Raw genomic sequence first — 21,616 nt, forward strand, 5'->3', positions numbered from 1 at the left:
AAAATGAGTAGAGAATCTCTAAACAAATTTCCTAACTCTGAGATTTCTAACAGAAAAGGATTTCTCATCTAAAACTTCATTTCAAATATCTTCAGTTAGGCCGACTTCTAGTTTTAAATAGACATTAAACTGTTTGAAGAGTTACCTTGGGTACCAACAATCTCCATGTGAAGATGGGCAAGACCACTTGCTGTGGACAGAGCAAGTTTGATCATTCCTTCCACAGTAACTGTATATCTGTTCAAGTAATCAAAAAGGGATCCATGCTCATGATAATCTGACACCAGCCAGAGCTGAGTCCATGTACCATTATCTGCAAAACAGAATAACGTGTTTCAGTTGGCTCTAGAACATTTGAGATTTACTCAAAAACTTTAAAATATAAAATTACTACCTTTTATTCTTAATTCTGAACCATACAATTGCAATATCATGCCACCTCAGGTTTGTATTTCCTGTATATTCAGCTTGTCATGTGCTTTCACATACACACTCTTTAAGTTCCCTACTCTTGAGATAAGGCAAGGATAATTAATCTCATTTAAGAGACACAGGTGGTGACTTTCTTGAGTCTATACAAGCAAGTTGCAGAGCTGGAACTCTTACGTACCTAGAAGAATACTTGGATCAGATTAGATGTTCAATGGCTATTTCTGGAAGGAAAAAAGGAGGGCAATAGTGAGGGAAGGAGATGAAAAGCAATGTAAGCCCCGTGTGGCCACAGTGGGAAAAAAAATAGTATAAAACAAAACTGAAATAAGTTTCAGTGAGAAGAGACATAGCTTTAGTGACAGAACAGAGTATATATTTCACAAAAATGCCAGACAATATGATTATGGCTCCAAGGTTGCTGGCTTAGAAAAACAAAATGAGTGGTACCTCTGAAACACAGGAAGCTCAGATGAAAATTAAAATGTCAGGAAGAGGAAAACTGAAAAGGTTGGGACTGAACGAAATACACAAAGTGATTTTAAACCTGAACAGTTAGGAATGTGGATTCCAGGAGTTCTTTTGTAAGCTGAACATGGATGTGAAAATGTGTTTTTTCACAGGAACAGATTAATACTAGGTGGCTCCTAGGTTAGACTATCCCATAAGAGTTATTTAACCTGGAAGTAACTGGAAAGTTGTATATTTGATCAAATCATGAAGGAAAACAAAACAAAAAGCTTTACAACTTTTAAAACACAGTACAGTTCAATAAAAGACAAACCCTTGAGTCATTCTGACCTGGGCTAGAAATCTAGGGCCTGTCTATTATCCATTACACAACCTCAAACAAGTTTCTTAACCAATGGGCCTCTCTATTTACTTTTATACAAGAATAATATGGTACTTTGTGCTAAAAAGACTAAAAAAACCAGAACACAGTACTACTTTTTTTTTTTTTAAAGCAATTAGTATATTGCTTGGCACATGAGAGCTTAAAATGTGCTATTTTGTCCCCTACAAATTATGGCAAGAAGAAAATGCGCCAAATTGATATAAAATAACTTCTTTATTTTGAAGATTGTTACTTTCTGAAAAGCAATATTAATGAAAAGAGATTAAGGAAGGAGATGGGAACGCCCCAGATTTTGGAGAGGATTTTTCAGCTTTAAAAGGACTTAAGAGATTCATGATACTAGTTTTTGATTAACTTATTCTTTAAAAACTATAAACTGACTATCCAAACTTATGTCTGTTCTTTTCCTTGATAAAGGCATATCACCAGCATGCCATTAACTATAACTGAATTCTGAAAGACTCACAAACACAAGAAATAGAGGAACACTGGTAGATGAAAAGGGGAGATTTTCTGAGGTAACTAACCAGAGGCAGAAGGAAGGTTATGGAAGAGGCTGTGCATAGAAAGAGCAGTCTCAGGTGGAATTAACTGAATTAGGAGGTTGAAGAAAAAGAAAAAGGGAATTGGGGTGGAAAGGCTAGGTTCTGAACAAAGACCATTAAACCCTGACAAAAAAGAAAGAAGGGGAAAAGAGGGGAAAGAAGGGAAGAGCCAGTAGGGTCAGCTACTTCCCATGGTGACCACCAGGTGACAGCATCCACTTCAACAGGAAAAGAAAAGTTCAAGGCATAGCAGCCCCAGCAATTTGTGCTCATGTGTTTGCAACTTGAAACATGTCCAACAGGCTTAAGCTTCAAAATGAAGATTTAAAGAGTCACTACTATGATAGACTTTGAAACCATGAATGTAAGTAAGTCCTTTATAGCAGTAATTAACTACTATTTGTCTTATGAATCAGTAAGGAGAGTAAGACTTTGAGAGAAGGAAACAACTATTAAGATATAAGAATAAACTAAGAAAGTCAGACAATATAATAAAGAGAAAGTTGTTTTAAGGGTGGGGGAGGCCAGACATGGTGGCACACACCTGTAATCCCAGGGGCTCAGAAGGCTGAAGCAGGAAAATTGCAAGTTCAAAGCTAGCCTCGAAACTTAGCGAGGTTCTACGCAACTTAGCAAGACCCTGTCTCTAAATAAAATATAAAATAGGCTGGGGATGTGGCTCAGGGGTCAAGTGCCCTTGGGTTCAATCCCCAGTATGAGTGTGTGTGTGTGTATGTATATGTGTGTGTGTGTGTGTGTGTGTGTGTGTGTATATATGGAAGGAGCTAAATATTAGGGTCAAAGGCAGACGACAATAAAAACTAAGGATCTGGTCAGATTATGATTACTGCTTTTGTCAACTTATTTTGTTTTAAAATTAATTGATACTGAATAATAGCCACTAATAATCACTGCTTACATCCATCACTGTCCCTATCATTATCAAACATTATATGCCTCCTGATGTGATACAATAGGAAGTATATAATATACCTGATATGTATTTTGGGGAAACCAATAAAGCCTTAATTAGATTCAAAATCTAATTGCCAGTTTTATGTAGAGTAGTTAACAGACACTACAGAAATTCAATCACCAAATTACAGAATATGATAGTAAGCCCACAGGACAAACAACCCAGTTTCTTCAACCAACTGCAAGGAAAAAAAAAAAGATGGGGAAACCTAAGGATTTTAAGGGATGTATAAGAAATATCAACCCAATGTGACAATACGTGAACTTGGGATCCTATCTGAATAAACTATTGTGGGGGTTTTGTTGTTGTTGTTTTTAGGAGGTAACTACATATTTGAACCAGAAATGATATTTGATGACATTACTTTTTTCTAAAAAGTACAATAGTAGATTTCTCATAATTTAAAGATATGAATTGAAAATGTTTATGGATGAAAAGATATATTATCTGGGACTGGCTTCACGCAATTTGATCAGGGGAAAGTAGGTAGCATCAGAAATCAAGGATTGGCAGTAAGTTAATAATTGTTGAAGTTGGTTGATGGGGAATTAATATACTGTGCTTCACTTTTCTGAAATGTTAAAAGTGTTCTATAAATAAAATTTTAAAAAGACAAAACAACATATGCTTGTTGTAAATAAATTTGAAAATACAAAGAAGCAAAAAAAAAAAAATCACAGAAATCACTCATAACTACCAATTGAGAATATACACTGCCAATATTTTAAAGAAATAAATACTGCTTAAAAAAAACGGGGGGAGGTGGGGACAGGAAAGAAGGAAAAGATGACCACAGGTCTGGCCAAGCCACAAAAGACAATGATAGCATTTAAAACAAAAACAAAAAAAAAAACAGGAAAGCTGGAAAATACACTTGATTGAGGTTTAGGACGGTTGAGAGTTGAGTTGTAACAGAAGTCTTTTGACAGAAGCTGTAAAAGTAGGAATTGTGGGTACTGAAGCCAAGAAAGTGGGAGAAGCAAAGTGAGGTCCCTGCTAATGTAATCACTCATCCTGACTCCACTGATAAAACTTCCTCAGTACCCACACTACAGGGTCAAGAAAATGTCCACATGGTCACCAGAAGTGAGGGAATTTGGTAGAAACCATTTCTGTTTAATTAAGTTTACTTAAAAAGTTGACCAATCTTGCCCCACACAACTTAGACAATAGGATACATCAAGAAGTTATATTTACTCCTCCTATAAATGAGGTCACTGGTCTATATTGACTTGTCCATACCAGTCAAGAAGAAATTAAAAGGAAACAAGTAGTTGATCCCTATCCTACTCAAAATTTTAAGCAATCAAAATTTGTAAATTTTTTCTACATTATGACTATAATCAACTAACTGTCCAGAACTAAAATAACCAAAGTATATGGCTTTCTTTGATAGACTATATATTTTATAAACCTTCTATACATTTTGAAACATGTTGTCATAAAATTGTATTTGACTTAATAGGTCTCATCTATATGATAAACATCTATTTCTCACCTAATTTGACAATGTTTTGCAGTCATATCTGGAAAAAGACTTATATAGACTTTATTATAATTAACATAAGGATAAGCAAATTTTACTGACCTTTATTGTCTGCTGCTATAAATCCCAGGATGTTTTCATGGCGCAACATTACAGTTTGATAAATTTCTGCCTCGCGGAACCATGAACGTTCTTCTCTGGAGGAGAATATCTTAACGGCAACTTCTTCTCCCCGCCACTTTCCTCGCCAAACTTCTCCAAATCGACCTTTGCCGATACTTTCTTGTAACACAATAGTTCTTGCAATTGTTCTCTGAACAAGCAATGGTAAACCTAAAGACAAAATAAATGGTATGCAAAACAGTCAACAATGTGTTTCAAACATCATGAAACTAAAGATGTGGCCCAGACAGGTACCTTTAAGAAGCTTAAAACCTCACTAGATTTACAGACTATGTTGGCAAAAAAATAATCCATGAAAAGTGGAAAATAAGATAATAAATACAATAAAAGAATCCAGAAAACTCCTGCCGACAGGGTCGGGATTGGTTTTATAAAATAAGCTGAATTTTGACTGTCATTTGCAGAAGGGACAGGACCAAAGGAGAGAGAAGGAAGTACGGTGGTTGGGTAGGAGGAGTATGCAAGCAAAGTCAGAGGAAGGGAATTAATAATGACTATTTTGGGAACCAGCTTGTTTAATCAGAGAGGATATATGTGGAAGAGCAGTGCAAGAGAACATAAGAGCCAGGAAATGAACAGTAGTAAAGGCCAGGATCACAATGACCAATGAGGGCTATGGATAAAAGAGGACTTATTAAACATGTCTGAAAAGGGTGCCAGAAATGCAGAGGTGGGGTGGGAGTACAGGGAATAAGTTAAAATTTTATTTTGGAAGGATGAACTTAGTGGGCTGGGGTTGTAGCTCAGTGGTAGAGCGCTCACCCAGCAAATGTGAGGCCTTGGGTTAAATCCTCAGCACCACATATAAATAAATAAATAAAATAAAGGCATTGTGTCCAACTACACCTAAAAAATAAATGTTTAATAAAAAAAAAAAAAGAAGAAGCATGAATTTGGTAATGATTTTACTGATGGGAGGAGAAAGGATGTGAACAAAAGAAAAATAAATTTTGACTTAACTTTTTTTAAATATTTATTTTTTAGTGCTAGGGCGAGCACTTTATTGCTGAGCCACAACCCCAGCCCGCTGACTTAACTTTTAATAAATCAGTAGAAATTATCACAGAAATCATTTCAAGGCAAATAATTTACTTGCTAGGAACTGATGACTTAGGCAACCTAGAATCTGAATGAATGATACCAAGGAACTTACCTTGATAATGGGACATTTATGTTTTCACTAATTAACCTTGTCTTATTCCAAAATATATAATTTTAGATATCACCATACTAATTTCATTTAAAAGAATTAAGTACCTACCTACAACATTTAAACAACTCTGTATCTGGCATAATCACTTAATAACATATCCCCAGTTCACTAAATAACTGTCAGATTCTAAGTTATACTGACATTAACAAGTAAAATACCAGAGTTCACCATGTTTTATGCTAGTATTTTATTTATACAATCAATGTATGCATAAATTAGTGTCATTTATAAATTATACTCAGAGCCACTTACTAGGTCAAATTAACTCAATGACAGTAAAAAATTATCTATCCTTATGTTCCCTGGTGTGAAATGCTCATAAATCTAAATGTTAAAGTCTTTAGGGGATCAGAAAATCTTCTCTTTTCATCTGTGCATTTCTCATATAACTCTTTCCTTTTCTTACTGCAAAGCAATTGGCAGTGTAATTATAAATAATTACTTTTATGTACAATGAGACTGCTAGTTAAAAACAGATCTGTGACAAATTCTTATTTAAAATTAAGGAGCTCTTTTGTTCTATAAACAATTAACTCCTAATTACTACACGTTGTTTAATACATACAACATGTTAAGTACTAACTTATTACATTTTATCCAAGTCTTGTATAGGGCTGCATCATGTATTCAAGTATACTAAAAAGTTTCAGAGGATAATCTGGAAGTTACATAGGCAAGTAATAAAAAAGAAAAAAAAAACACCACGTTTGAAAATGCATCACAGATTTAGGGGCTTATGTAAGTGTATAGTGAAGAAAGTAGCACACGATAAGAGAAGTTTATTGTCTTTCCCTTCATCACTAGATAGAGAATTAAAATTAAAACCCAAATGTAGGTCAGCCATGTTATCCATATTGGGTTACCATAACCTGCATGAATACTTGAGAATTTTTATTTAATGATTTTCTTCTAAAGATAAAAATAAACAGGCCTATTTTAGATCTCTATACTCTTTGTTTTACTCTTCTGTACCTTTAAAACTGCTTGAGAGGAAGCATCAATAGGGAAAACATTCCAGAAAAGCTGTACATACAGTCAACAATGGAAATAAGAAATGGACAGTATGCACATATTTCAAGAGATCTTAAGCATGCAAAAGACCTAATGACCACTGTGTAAGACATTCACTCCTTCAAAAACTGGCACTGCTTTATAATTTCATTACAGTTTAAGAATGAGTCCATGTATAACCTGTGATTAAAACTAATGCAACAAGGGGCTAGGGCTATAGCTCATTGGTAAGCTTTTGCCTACCATGAATGAGGCACTGGATTCGTTTCTCAGCACCACATAAAATATAAATAAATAAAGGTCGTGTGTCCATCTTCATCTAAAAAGTTAAAAAACAAAAACTAATATAAAAGGGATTAATTTATCTTCAACGTTAGAGCTACTACAACCCAATTCTTTGCTGTCTTCCCTATAGTTCCCAAGTTAAAATTAAAGTCTGTAACAGGTAGAGATAAGGTTTTTCCTCAAATATGATCATGGTACTGAGTAATAGACATGTGAATTCAAAATAAGGAATGCTTAGTTTTAACTTGTTCCTCAAGAAGTGAAAGAACTAAAATAGAATTTATGAATAGATATTTTACTTATTCACAGGCATGAGTCTTATGCATAAGGTAGCAATGAGGCTTCCTAATGAATATAAAGGAAAGACGGCCTTTTCTGCTATCATTCAATAGAAGATGGTTTCTGCTTAGATAAGTTCAGAAACAATTTAGCTAACAATAAACTATCATGAGAAAAGTCTTAAACTAAGTTCTTTTTGTTTAGAGGTTTTTCTTTTTGGGGTATAATGTTACAAATTGATGCTGTATATCAGAATTTTCTTCTACATGTTGTCAGCACATGCTGTCATTTGGACATAGCTCTAAATTTGCCAAATGCTTTTACACAAACATCTTGTCCCATCTGAACTTCACAACAGCCCAATGCCATGTACTATGCAGAATTCATCACTTTCATTTTAAAGATAAAATAACTCAAGCATGTGACATCAGCTAACAGCCTAAAACACTTTACAAGGGAAGTCTGGAAAGGAGAAAGAGCAGCTTTTGGACAACAGAGAGCTGTGGTCCTTGATGAACTTAGAAATACATACAAAATGTAAAAAAGAATAATTCTACTCTTGGCTCCTGTCTACATTTTAAAAGGTAAACACATATATTCTTATTCAGAAATCAACTGCCATCCATACAGCAATGCCCTAAAATTGTTTAGGTGGGCTTGTGGACATAAGGGGCTTCATGACCCTAGGTGTAAGTTTGGCAATAAAAATACAGGCCACCCTGATTTCTGTGACTTTGGTCCTTAGCATAGTTTTGGACCAGAATAATCTGTGAGAAAAATTTTCTCTGGGAACCTTTTGAACTTTAAACTAAGAATCAATGAGAAACCCTAGGGAAGCCCTAAAATACCCTTTTGTCTCCGGCTTCTTATGCAGAGATTTTCATTATCTTCTGTACTACGGCTGCTCCTTCTCAGTTCAACCTCTCATGGTTCCTGTACAAGCCTGTTTTAGCAGTCAGAGAAAGAACTTGTCTACTGAATATGTAAGGCTAAATTCTACAGAAGGCTTCAGGTGGAATTAATTTCCTTGTGTTACTTAAATGAATGAACAGATATTCATACCATACATATTTGTTTTCTTAAAACACAGACATTTGTCACTATATGAACTTTCCATTAATGTGATTTTTATGCTTCAGAGCTATCTTCCTCAGTCACTTCTGCTTTAATGTTCCTTATTATCACTTGGTCATAAAATTACTAATTTTTCATTATGTATATTTTCAGATTTTCACTTTTTCCATGACTTTAGCCCTTATATAGAGTTGACTTACAGTTTTCAAAGAGTATATCACATTTAAAAGTCCTAAAAAATAGTTTAAGTATTTTTAACAATGGCATATGTTTCATATTTCTGATGAGGAAACAGAAGCCCAAAGAAAAAATAGGGTTTAACCAAGGTCATCGAGCCAATCAATGACAAATCTTCTACTGCAATCTAGATCTATTGATTCCCACCAAGTATCAAAATCCCAAATTGTAGGGTATAGGGGTGTTCCTCTCTCAGTCTCCTTCCAAACCATGAGTAAGAAAAAGTAAAAGATAATTCCCCATCCCTTTAAAAGTAAAGTATTTTTAAAATCTACCTCAGGATGATTCTGGCAATTTCTTATCCCACAAAAATCAACCAAAACAACCTAATAAAAGCAAACATGACAAGGGTCATGGATCCATAAAGCATATTAAGTAAATAAGGTGGTTAGACATTCTTCTGGGGGAAAAAAAGACTTAAAATTCATTAGTTTAATGAAAAACCAGAAATGAGTTAAAGAACAGCAATTTCATCTATTGTTAAAATAGCAAATAACCTTCCTAGTTCCAAGCATGTGCCAAGTTTAGTCATGCCTACTTTCAAATACAAAACTAAAGCTGCCAAATAGTCCTGAATAGAATAAGGAGCGGATCATTTAAACATCTTTGAACTTTAGCATTATCTGTAGTACAGTTGTCCCTATCCTTTCTATCTCACAGAGTAATGAGAAGCAAATGAGATTATATAGCGAGAATGCTTTAGAAGTTATACAATTGTGGAGCTGACTTACTGTCTTGTTTCAACAGTAAAAGCAAGCTCCAATTTGTTTATATTAAACTACCCACAGTAAGAACAAGCTTAAAGGTCTTTATATCGGCTTTACATAGGATCAAACCTGGAATACTAGCTGCATGTTGGCACATGGCTGTAATCTCAATGGCTAGGGGGCGACGGATGGGGAGTGCTGACTGCCAAAGTAGGAGGATTGTGAGTTCAAAGCCAGCCTCAGAGATTTAATGAGGTCCTAGGCAACTTAACGATACCCTCTCTCTAAATAAAACATAAAAAAAGCTGGAGATGTGGCTCAGTGGTTAAGTACCTCTGGGTTCAATCTCTGGTACTAAAAAATTAAAAAATAAATTAAAAACCTAGAAATACTGTTTGCCCTAGAAATACTATTTGTTTTAATAAACCAAGGAAAATGGCTTAGCCATGTAATAAATAAAAGTTGTTTTTTTTTTTTTTTTTTTTTTTTGAGAGAGAGAGAGAGAATTTTTTTTTTAATATTTATTTTTTAGTTTTCGGTGGACACAACATCTTTATTTTATTTTTATGTGGTGCTGAGGATCGAACCTAGCACCCCGCGCATGCCAGGCGAGGGCGCTACCACTTGAGCCACATTCCCAGCCCACAAGTTAAGTTTTAAAAGACTAATGTTATATATAACTAATAAAAAAAACAATAGCAAAGAAGACATTTTAGGAAAAAGGAGAAACAATTACATTACCTGATCCAGACCCTGATGTTGTCATATCATAAATTAAATCTTTTAATGTAGTACCCTCTGAAATAAAAGGGCGATCTAATGAAGGATCCTCTTCATTTGGCACTCGATGGTGAATGACAGTGCGGTTATGGCAGATATAGACCATCAACATGAGTGAGATGCAGACGAAGCAGACTGGTCCAGCAATGACAGCTGCCAGCTCGACGGGACCAAGGCCAGGAGGCTGCTTTACTGAAAAAGGGTCTCAAGTGAAATAAACATCAACAACAACAAATAACAATGTAGAGGCAGCACCTACATTTTCCTCACCCTCCTCATTTCCTACAATTAGCTACTGCCTCCACTTAGTCATAGGTCATCATAGCCACTCATCAGGCTCAAATCCAGGAGTAGAGATTCAGTCTTCTCCCATTGTCTTCCCACCTCCTTTCATGATCTCAAGCACTGTCAACACCTTCTCACTCTTCCCGTATTCTCCAGCCATCATCTAAATCACAAGGCCAACTATCACCAAAATCCTAGGATCTCCCCCATGTGTCACCTCAGATCACTAATAAAGGAATCAATAACCTAAAACAACTTGCACTCTGTCTTTTAGAATGTTTTTGCTTGCTTGTTTGTTTTTCTCAGTACAGGACTGAACCCAGGGCCTTGGGTATGGAAGGCAAGTGTTCTACCCCTGAGCTACATCCTCAGCCCCATTCCCCAACCCCCGTAAGTGTTTTTGGCTTGTCTAGTACGTGCTTGACTAGTACATGCTGATAGCAGAGGGAAAAAAATGCATAAATACAAAAAAGTGAAAAAAAATTATCACTTCACCATCTCAAAACAGTTCACATTTTAGTACAAGTGTCTTCAACATGTAATAATTTTTTTTTTTTAATACCAGGGATTAAACTCAGGGGTGCTTAATAACTGAGCCACATCTCCAGCCCTTTTTTATGCTTTATTTTGGCTAAGTTGCTTAGGGCCTTCGATACAATGCTGAAGCTGGCTTTGAACTCCTGCCTCAGCGTCCCACACTGCTGGGATTACAGGCATGCAGAGCTGGCTTCAACAATTTTTTAAGGCCTTTGTTTTTCAATGGTTTATATACATATATATTTTTCCCTATTTTAACCATCTGAACTTTAAATTCCAGATCATTTATTTTCTCAATAATTAACATTTTGCATTGTTTCAGAACCACATGAATCCTGAGCCTGACTGGTTCACTGCTCACTACCATTTCTTTTCATATCACATCTTATCTATTCTTCAGATCTTCAACTGGATTAATTTCTTATATCAAATACTATTTCTAATAATTTCTTTTAGGAATAATATTTAGATCCTTATACATTTAATAATTATCCAAAGATGGCTCTTGCCTTTGTACACACACAAAAAAATCTGGGCTTATTCAAGAATTCTGACAATCAATACAGAATGTTCCACTGCCTTCTTGATATTTAAAAAAGCAGAAAGTCCAAACAGTTTTTTCCTTTTATGGGTAACCAGTATTTACATGCACTAAATGCTTATAGATTTTTCATTCTTAAAAATGATACTTTTAAAATTATTTGTATTTGAATAATTATTTTTTCATTAATCTTACCTGACATTTTTCTCTCTTCTTTCTGCTCTCATGTCATTTTCTGGAATTCTAATAAGCATACTGTGTCACCTAGAACTGTTCCCCATCTCTCTTAAATTGCTCACCAACTGTCTTTTTCCTCTGAATTGTAACAATTTCTCCAGCTCAGCTATAAAATCACAGCATCCAGTCTGCTGTTGACTCCCAATATTGCATTTTTAAAAGCATCCATCAACTGAGCTTTTCTCTGAAAACAATCTTTTAATAACTATGAGATGTTCTCATTTTGTAGTGAACAAAATAAAAACAGACATTGGGCTGTCTAAAAGTTCTTCCCTAACAACTGGAAGCTTATTTCATAGGATTACATCTATTCTAACTTATCCAGTTCAATCCACTTATTTGAACCACTGCACCCTTTCATTTGATAATTTTTTACTTTGATTATTTTGAGTTGAAAATGAGGAGTTTGTGAATATTTAGAATTAAAAATTAGGTGATTACCTAAGGTTTTTAAAATTTCTATTCAGGTGTTCAAAGTTCAAGCAACAGAAATGGGAAATTTGGGAATTATCACTTTCTTTGCCATTTTAGAATTGCAGGTGCCTATATAAAGACATTATAGGCTGACAGTGCTATCACAGGGTGCTGCGCTACCTTGCTAAAACCAGGAGGAGGGCTCCCTCTTTCTTCTGAACTGCAGCCTTGTTTCCTACTTTAATCAGTATATAGCTTGGACCAACTGAGTTAAAAGTGAACACTGAGGTCTGACTTTAAGCAATGGAACCAGAGGCTCCCTAAAAGAAGGAAGGAGTTTGCCCCTGAAGTCTAGTCCCTCAGCTTAAGTTTCCAGTGGGATTTTGCAAAAAGGTCCTTTCACTCACGTCCTTATTATATGGTATGTCCATTCTTCACTAGTCTGGTGTCATTTGTTTATAAATGAAGAAATTCCTCACAAGTGTTGGCATTTTAAGTGGCATTCTTCCATTAATTCTGCTAGCATTCATGTAAGTTCCCCCCATTTTTATATTCCTTTGATTATTACAAAGGAATTTGAGGAAAGTGGTAAAATGTTTAAAATATATGTAGTCAAAGTTCCATCTTAACCCAAAACTTCAAAATCAATCCAATCTTAAGAGTCAAATTGCTGACTCTACCAGGACATTTTAAAATATAAACTATGGGTAATACCAAAAACCTAGAAATCATGTACACTTAACTTATACACAAAGATCATAAAACAAGGTGAAATTACAAAATGAAAACATCTAGACTATTAAGTGCTATTCTCAATTCCTGCCCATTAACCATCTGTTTATTGCTTTTACAGGCAAGCGCATTACACAAAGAAGAAATTATTCTGAGCACAAGGTGGGGAAACTGTGAGGACAAACTGCTACTTTGGGACGTGTCAGAATTTGCTTTTAAGAGACTACCCTTTTAGGCATAACAAATCTCACTGAAACAATCTTCTCTAACAACACATGTATCCAGGATTCAGGATCTTGGCTATTCTTACAACACTACAACTATGAAAAAGTCACTTCTTGCTTCTACCTTAAAACAAGTTGTGTGGGACAATTTATATAACTCCGTTCAGTTTCTGAAGGAATTTCTCTGCAATCATAGAATTTAAGAGCTTTCTTAGTAGTAGCCAGAAAAAAAGAATACAACAACTTACCAGTAGTTGGGAGCTCTATTTTATTGCAGTGGTCCTGATTGCAACAATATGTTGTAGTAACAGACCCAGTTTTTGAAGAAGGTGCACATACAAATGGTCTATCTCGAGGAATTAGGTCAATTTCAGCTATACACATGCTATTATGTATAACTTTGTCTGTGGTCTCCGTGACAGAGACAAAGCAAAGCCCATCTGTCACACAGGTAAAATTATCTTTTGTACAGAGGTGGCAGAAACACTGTAGTGCTAGGGGGGGAAAAAACAAGATCCTATTAGGAAAATAAATCTCAAGATTAACAGCTTAAAATTATTTGACATTTACACTATTATTATATTCTCAATCTTTTTATTACATAATTTCAATGCACTATTCAAAAACAACCTTTTGCCCTTAGACCTTCCAAAGTCTGTTGAGAGCCACATACACATAGAAGCCCAAGGAAATAAAGTTTGGGTCCAGGCTTTTTCTAAAAATGTTTATGTTTAATCAAACATAAAAAATGTTAAGCAAAATTTCATAAAACATTGCCCTCTTATTTGAAACAAAGTGCATTTAAATTTTTAATTTAAAATTTTTGAATTTTAAATACCTGTTCTTAGTCCCCAGCTGCATTCATATATATATATATATATATATATATATATATATATATATATATATATATATATATATATATATATATATATATATCTCCCCCCTGGGGACCAAATGTGTGAAATAACCAACACCACTGTGGGTTGGAAATGCCATTTCAGTGGATTTATGGTAATGGAATAATGGAAATAGATTCATATTGAGTCAGGTACTCTTTATTCATCTTCGTGTAAACCCTCAGAAAGACATTTATCTTCCAGCTAGGATGGGGGTATTCTCTCTCAGTAAAGTCAAGCAACAATTCAAATATGCTCCACACTTACAGGCAACCTCGTTACATAAATAACTGGAGAAACACAAGTTCAATGTCTACTTACATTTATTTAATCTTCACAGTTCAACTCCAGTAATGACCCCTTTAGGGAAGTCTAATTACCACCAACACCTTCCCATATACACAGACACCTACACACACTAAATCATGCTCTCTTAAGTGCTCCCCAAGATACACATTGCTTACCACAATGGCTATTTGTTTTTCTTCCCCATATGAAACTATAAATTCCTTGAAGCCAGAGATCTGTTAATCATTTCTGTAACTCTATCATCTAGCACTATACATGTTACACAGCATCAAACAATGCTTGTTGAATGAACAACAGAATGGGCACTTACATCTCACCATGTTCTCATGAAATTATAAGGCACAGATGTGTCCTTAAGTCCAATCAAACTTTCTTCATACTCATTGGCAAGGGAAAAGAAAAAGTCCAGATATGGGGAATGGCCATCTAAGATGAGACCAGGTATATACTGGCTAGGCAGATAGGCAGGCCAGGAGAATGCTAACTCCCTGAATGACTAACTTACAGTATAGGAGTTAACTCAGCAGGCCAAGCTGCTCAAACCCTGCACATTTCCAACAAAGCCCTATCTTCAGGACTAGCCTTGACTGGTTCCTGGGAGATGGGCTTCCTAGCCTCTGGAATATTCTCCCTGATAACAATGCTTCTGTTTGCCTGGGGCCTTCAGTACCAATTTGATCAGATAGTTTATACTAACAATGTGATTTATAGTGAATACCTCTCTTTGATGTTGGAGTTGGAAGGGCAGTGAAGTCTGAGTAGTTGAAGTCAAGTCACACAGACTATAAACCTACATGACAGACCCTCCAATAAAACCCCTGGTCATAGAAGCTCAGGTGAGCTGCCTTGGTTGGCAACATTTTACACACACTGTCCTGTGTTACTGTTGAGAGAAAGAAGGCCATTTGTCTATTCTATCATCTACTCTACCATGATAGACACATGGAACCTGGACTGCACCCTAGATGCCTTTCCCCTTTGCTAATTTTAACCTATATCATTTCACTGTAACAAACCATAGCCATGATGATAATAACTTTTCTGAGTTCTGTGAAATCATAATGCCCGAGTTGGGACTCCCAACTGCCTTGCTAAACTCAAACTCATGAATGACAGGTTCTCCTCAAGCAGTTGTTTCTTGACTGCTGGTATAATTACCACACTTGTCTACTACCTTTACAGACAAGAGCAGTATTACTATAACCATTATTTTTTTAAAAAGTTCTTTTTCTTCATAGACACCTATTTGACTTAAGTCTTCCCAAGTCTGAAGGGAACTCAAGAAGACTACAAGAGACACGATCATAACCTAAGTTAAGAGACAGCTGACTTTCAGGATAATGTTTGCTGGTGAGTATAAAGTCCCTGGATATAATTTTCTAAGGAGGGATTCTGAGCTGGGAATTCATGGTCCAGCTTCTGAAGTACATAAATCCATTAACTATAAGACCAAATATCGTATATATTTGCATTTACAAGCAGAAAGTCTATAGCTTTCAACAGAATTCACAAAGGGATCTGTTATCCACAAACGATTAAAACCACCAATACTGTTATCATCTTCTCCCGACTCCTCCTTGCTCACAAGTAGCTGTTCAACCTAAGTGCCGCCCTCAACCAGTGCAAGCAGCTTAACTTAAGGTCGCTCGTGTGAATTTCCTGGGTCACCAAATAAAACACAGACACACACTTTACTTTTAAATCAAGCTTCAGGTCGGCTCCTCCTCTCTCAGCCTCAAGCTCCCCAAATGGGAGAGTGAGGAAAGTCACGAGAGGCTGGCAAGAGAGACAGAGAGCACGTTCAGATGTGCTTTTATTGGGGGGACCCTCATTCTTAGAAAGTTCCATCCAAAAAAGGTCAGGAAGGGCAGGGTTACAAGGACAGGTGAGAGTAATTCGACCCATGGGACTGCAGAAAGACACGCCTATGTCTGAAGACACATTCTGCTACTTCAAGGATCAGGGCAATATCCAGGTCACTATGAAAGTCACCGACAGAGTCTCTCTGATCCCGGGAAGGAGAATGCCAGTCATTCAAGGAGGGCTTCCAACATATCCCCGCTTTTTTCTTTGAAAAAGCAGATGATGGGTCACTTTTTTGAGTCCCCGAATCCTTGCTTTGAAGGCTCACCATCCTACCAAAGAGAATTAGTAGCAAAGAGAACAATACAAGAATATACCATGATGAATGTTTAAAAGTGTTTCCAGGGTTAGAGCCGTTTAATTCTTTTAATATTTGATTGGCAAAAGAAGTAGGATCCGAAAAAATCAATCTTGCTTTTTTATATATTTTGAATATGATGATGGAGCTCCAAAAGATCCAAGCTGTTATTATTAATTTGCCAAATACCCAACAAATGGTTTTTAACCTTCTCCCAATCTCATTGGGAAGCCCTGTATTTGGCAGCAGTAACACATACATACTTATAGCTAGCGTGACATTTAAGTCTTTCCTTGAATTTCAAACCGAAAGTTCATTACCAATATTTATGACAGTAGCCTCTAAGACACTTAGCTTAGTCTCAATACTTTCATCAATATTTATTTGGCTCAGTATTCTGAGCCAAATTATTAAGAAAATTTGCATATTGAATATTTTGGGATATGGCCACCAAAGCTGTGACCGTTGAAGCAAAAAAAGAAACCAAGGCAACAACTCCCACTATTATGAGTCCAAGAGCACGTTTAGGTCTCACTAGCTGTTGTTAAGACTTGAAAACCAGCATCAGCTTACCATGCCTCTGAAATATTAGCTGGCAATAAGACAAAAGAGGGCTGATGGAATATCGGCATTCCTTTTTCTCTATTATATCTGGTGATACAGTTAGTTAAATTACATTTACCACATGTTACAAGATATCTATCATCTTTCCATTCAACTTTTATATTTCCAGTAATTAAAACGTAAGGAGATTGAACACAGGCTCTAAGCCATAGCAAGAACCTTCCTTATAGTTCTTGCCTACAAAATCTGGTAAAGGTCTGTTAGTAAAATGTAAGAATACTGAGGCAGCAATTAAGCGCCAAACATCTTTCTGAATGCTACCTTCAATGAAGGTCAAGATGTTGCTAACAAATCCTCCAGGAGTCATTATGGCAGTACTTTTGCACAACTGCCTTTTTTCGATTTTAGGAGACCAGTCCAAAATATACCCACTATTTCTAGACACCTTATGTTTTACTGGAAAAGTATTTATACAATCCATCCACTTAGGAAAGGTGCCAATTTCTATCGCAGAATGGTTAGGAGGAATGAGGTATTCATGGACGTTCTGCTGAGATGACTGGTTTGTTATGAGAAAGTCCCATTTTAATAACTGATCTGATAAAAGGTTTTATATCTCCATTACCAGTACGATTAGTTGGTCTAGGTCTCCCAATTGCTGTCTTTTCCTCAAATGATACTTTTAGACAGCCAGCATGTTTATTGTGGGACCAACGCAAAGGTAATTGGGCACTATAGCCAGAATAATTAAATCCAGTCACATGATTGGGAGTAATATGAATGTCTGTAAATCCTCCCGTGAGTCATTAGTAAATACCAGGATGGATTCTCCAGTCCACAATGCTGGGTGTACTAGAGGTAGATCTGGAAAATATGTTCAATAATTCTCTCCCTGATTCCCTTATACTTGACAGCTCAATAGAGCTATTACTGCAGCAAGCATCATTGTTGGAATTTTAACTTTCCCTTGCTGTTGAATCATTCGTGTAGCCCACAGCATCAATTTCTTCAGGTCCTTCCACGGGATTAGCTTCCTCATTCGGTTTCTCAGGGTCATCACTCTTCTTCTCTTCTTTTGAGGTTTCTTCTTTTTGAGGGAAGTCTTCTCTGGGTGGATCTTCAGTCCTTTGAATCTTGGTTCTAAGTCCTCTATGTCTGGCGGCATGTTCAGGTACCCAAATAGGATGAAAAGCACCTTCTGGAAAAATACAAGCATGACCTCTGCCCTACATAATTACTGGATCTGGTCCTTTCCATTGACCAGTCTGTAAATCCTTCCACCAAACTCGGCCTAAAGGGCCTGTTGCTATGGAAGACATGTGTTGCTAGCTGCAGTGTGATCTTCTGAGTCACAATTTAGAAAATTTAAAAGAAACAGAACATGATTGAGGTTATTTGGGGGAGTCATAATCCTATCTCCCCCTTTTAGTTTTTGTAACTGTAGTTAAATGAGTTCATTTAGTTTTTGTAATTGTAGATAAATGAGCTCATTCTACAATGGTTTGAACTTGAAGATTATAAGGAATACCTGTTTTATGATTAATCCGAAACTCTTGGCAAAACTGTTGAAAAGAAGCTTACATAAGCTGATGCAGTATCAGTTTTAATCTGTAAAGGACATCCTAATGCTGAAAAAGCAGCTAAACAATGAGAAATAACATGTTCAATATTTTCTTTTGTACGGGCAGTAGCAAAGATGTATCTACAATTACATAAACATAGCATTGTTTACCAAATTGAGGAATATGAGTTACATCCATTTGTCATAATTGATTTGGTTTTAATCCACGGGGATTTAAAGATGGAGCGTATAAAACATACTGGAGGCCATGATGTACAATTTGATGAGCTTGTTCTCTGGTAAATTTTTTACGTAAGCTAGAAGCATTTTGATGATGTAAAGAATGCAAAGCTTGTGCCCAGTCATATAAAGACATTTGCTGACAAACAGCAACTAAGTTATCAATATTATCATTACCTGATATTATAGGCCCTGGAAGATTAGTGAGGGCCCATATGTGGCCTATAAAAACATCAGTGCTTTCGCATTTGCATTGTCCTCTGTAGGATATGAAACAAATTGAGTAACTCTTGTGATGATGTATATACAATAATTGAAGTTTCAATATTTTCCAACTGCATATAAGCTGTCAGAATAAATATTAATGGGCTCATTTGTAAAATAACTTAAAGCACAAATGAGAGCTTGTAGTTCTGCTCACTGGGCAGAAGCATATGAGGTTTGTATTACCTCTGATGAACATGACTATAAAAACCTGCTTTACCTGAACTTGAGCATCAGTGAATACTGTCAGTGCACCATTTATTGGTTAAGCACATACAATCCTTGGAAAAATAAATGGCATTATTAATGCAAATTGAATAATTTTATCATGAGGATAATGACTCTCTATCTGATCAGGAAAATCAGTTAAAGCTACTTGCCATAAATTAGAAGTTTGAAAGAGCCAATCATTCTGTTAAGCAGAAAGTGGAATGATTATAACATTAGGTTCTGATCCAACTAGTTGTAAAACTCTTGTTCTGCCCTTTATCACTAATTGAGCAATAAAATCATGAAAAGGAGTTAATGAGTTTTGAGGAGAGTGGGCTAAATGAATCCACTCAATAATTCCCAATGTTTGCTGTATCACCCCTGTAGGAGCATGAACAGTTGGAAATATCAATAAACATATAGGCTCTTGTGGATTAATTCTAGTAAGCTGAACATTTTTAATAGCAATTTCAACATCCCTTAAAGCCGCTCTCACCTCTGCTATGAGCTGATGAGAAGTTGGAGAAGGATCTCCCTATAATATCTAGAATAAAGGACTTAAATCTGAAGTAGTTACCTTTAAAGATGGCCTCAGCCAATTAATAGCTCCTAATAATTTTTGAAAATCATTAAGGGTGTGTAACTCCTTGATTCTTATTTGTAAGTTCTGAGGACAGATTTTATGTCCTTCAATTACATGACCTAAATATTGAAAAGGAGATATCTGTTGCACCTTCTGAGGTGCAATGCACAAACCCATTGCTGTAAGTAAAGTCTCTAATTGGGCAAAAGTTTTTTAAAGTACATCTGAATTAGCATGAGCTAAAAGTATGTCATCTATAAAATGAATAATATATACATCAGGGAATTTTTTCCTCACAGGTACGATAGCCTGTGCCACAAAATTTTGACACAGAGTAGGACTGTTACACATTCCCTGAGGCAACACTTTCCAGCAATACCTTTTTTTTTAGAGAGAGAGAATTTTTTAAATATTTACTTTTTAGTTCTCGGCGGACACAACATCTTTTTGTTTGTATGTGGTGCTGAGGATTGAACCCGGGCCGCACGCATGCCAGGCAAGTGCACTACCGCTTGAGCCACATCCCCAGCCCCCAGCCCCCAGCAATACCTTTTGACTGGTTCTTTAAAATTAATTGCCGGGACACTCAAGGCAAACTTTTTACAGTCATCTGGGTGCAAAGGTATAGAGAAAAAAACAATCTTTTAGATCTACTACTATCAAATTATAATTTAAAGAGTTACCTGTTAGAGAAGGAAGCCCATATTATAATGCTCCCATGGGCTCTATAACACGGTCAATAGCTCTAATAATCTCCAATTGCCAGATTTTTTTCTTAATTACAAAGATGGGTGTGCTCCAAGGGCTGACCATAGGCTCTACATGACCAGCTTGAAGCTGTTCCTCAATTAACATATGGGCTATTTTAAGTTTTTTTCCCTGTTAGGGACCACTGACTAACCCAGATTGGCTCTTCCGTGAGCCAATTGACTTTTTCTGTTGTCTTTTGGGTCAGAGAAAAGGTGAGGGCCCCTACCAAAAATTTTGGCTGGGTGCATTAATTAATCTGTAGAGGAGACTGGGTCATAAGTAGGTATTCGTCCTGTAAGTTTCTCTCAATTTCCCTAGGAGTAGACCCTTGATTAAGTTCTTTAAATGACCTGATAGAGAATTTGGAGTTTCTAATAATAATGCTAAACTGCTTAGGATATCTCTTCCCCATAAGTTTGAGGACAGATTGTATGTCCTTCAATTAGTGTGTCCAAAACATAAGGCTTAAAAATTCCAGTATTTCCATCTCCATCTTCCTAGCGAAGATACTGGGCACTCTGGGCAGGCTGAGAAATCGGCCCTGCCTTCTAAATTGGCTGGCGCAGTAGGCAAAGGTCAGGTTTTAGGCCAAAATCAGTGAGATAAAACAGATTTATCTACTCCAGTATCTAAGATTCCTCAAAATTTTTTATGATCGATTTTAAGTTCCAGTAGGGGGCGCTCCTGCTGGACTAATTGAGCCCAATACGCTCGATGCGGGGACCCGGAAGTTAAGGTTTTAAGTAGGCTGTTCACGGAACGACAGGGTAAAAGTACTAATTGTGTTAGCAGTCTTCAGTAGAGAGCCTAATAGCATATTCTGATTTTACAGTGATTGTTAGCTCATCTCTAAAATCTGGATCAACAACTCTTGGTATTACCTGGATTGCTCTTTAAAATTATTTCATCCCCAAATTACGCCTACAGTACCTGGGGATAATGGCCCACAGACTCCAGTAGGAACTCGCTGTGGTCCCATTTCAGGTGCTAAATCTATTACCATGGCTGGTCATAAAAGTACAGTCTGGGTGGAGCTGACCAGTA

At 36.3% G+C, this 21,616-nt stretch overlaps 1 protein-coding gene across 3 annotated transcripts in view; it reads right to left on the reverse strand.

Moving 5' to 3' along the window:
- Positions 1 to 21,616, reverse strand: part of Tgfbr1 (transforming growth factor beta receptor 1) — a 57,685-nt gene that overhangs the window by 12,931 nt on the left and 23,138 nt on the right. For 2 of the 3 annotated variants that reach the window (XM_046457306.1, XM_058578044.1), the window contains exons 2-5: positions 13,280 to 13,525; positions 10,023 to 10,265; positions 4,395 to 4,625; positions 146 to 313 (exon numbers count right to left, since the gene is read on the reverse strand). In XM_046457306.1, coding sequence (XP_046313262.1) covers positions 146 to 313; positions 4,395 to 4,625; positions 10,023 to 10,265; positions 13,280 to 13,525 — 888 coding nt within the window. The remainder of the gene's footprint in view (positions 1 to 145; positions 314 to 4,394; positions 4,626 to 10,022; positions 10,266 to 13,279; positions 13,526 to 21,616) is intronic. The other variant, XM_046457307.1, reaches the window with a different exon arrangement.

Source organism: Marmota monax, unplaced genomic scaffold, assembly GCF_021218885.2.
Source record: "Marmota monax isolate L192 unplaced genomic scaffold, Marmota_monax_Labrador192_F-V1.1 WCK01_AAM20220418_F8-fsc00069, whole genome shotgun sequence".
NCBI classification, from domain to species: domain Eukaryota; kingdom Metazoa; phylum Chordata; class Mammalia; order Rodentia; family Sciuridae; genus Marmota; species Marmota monax.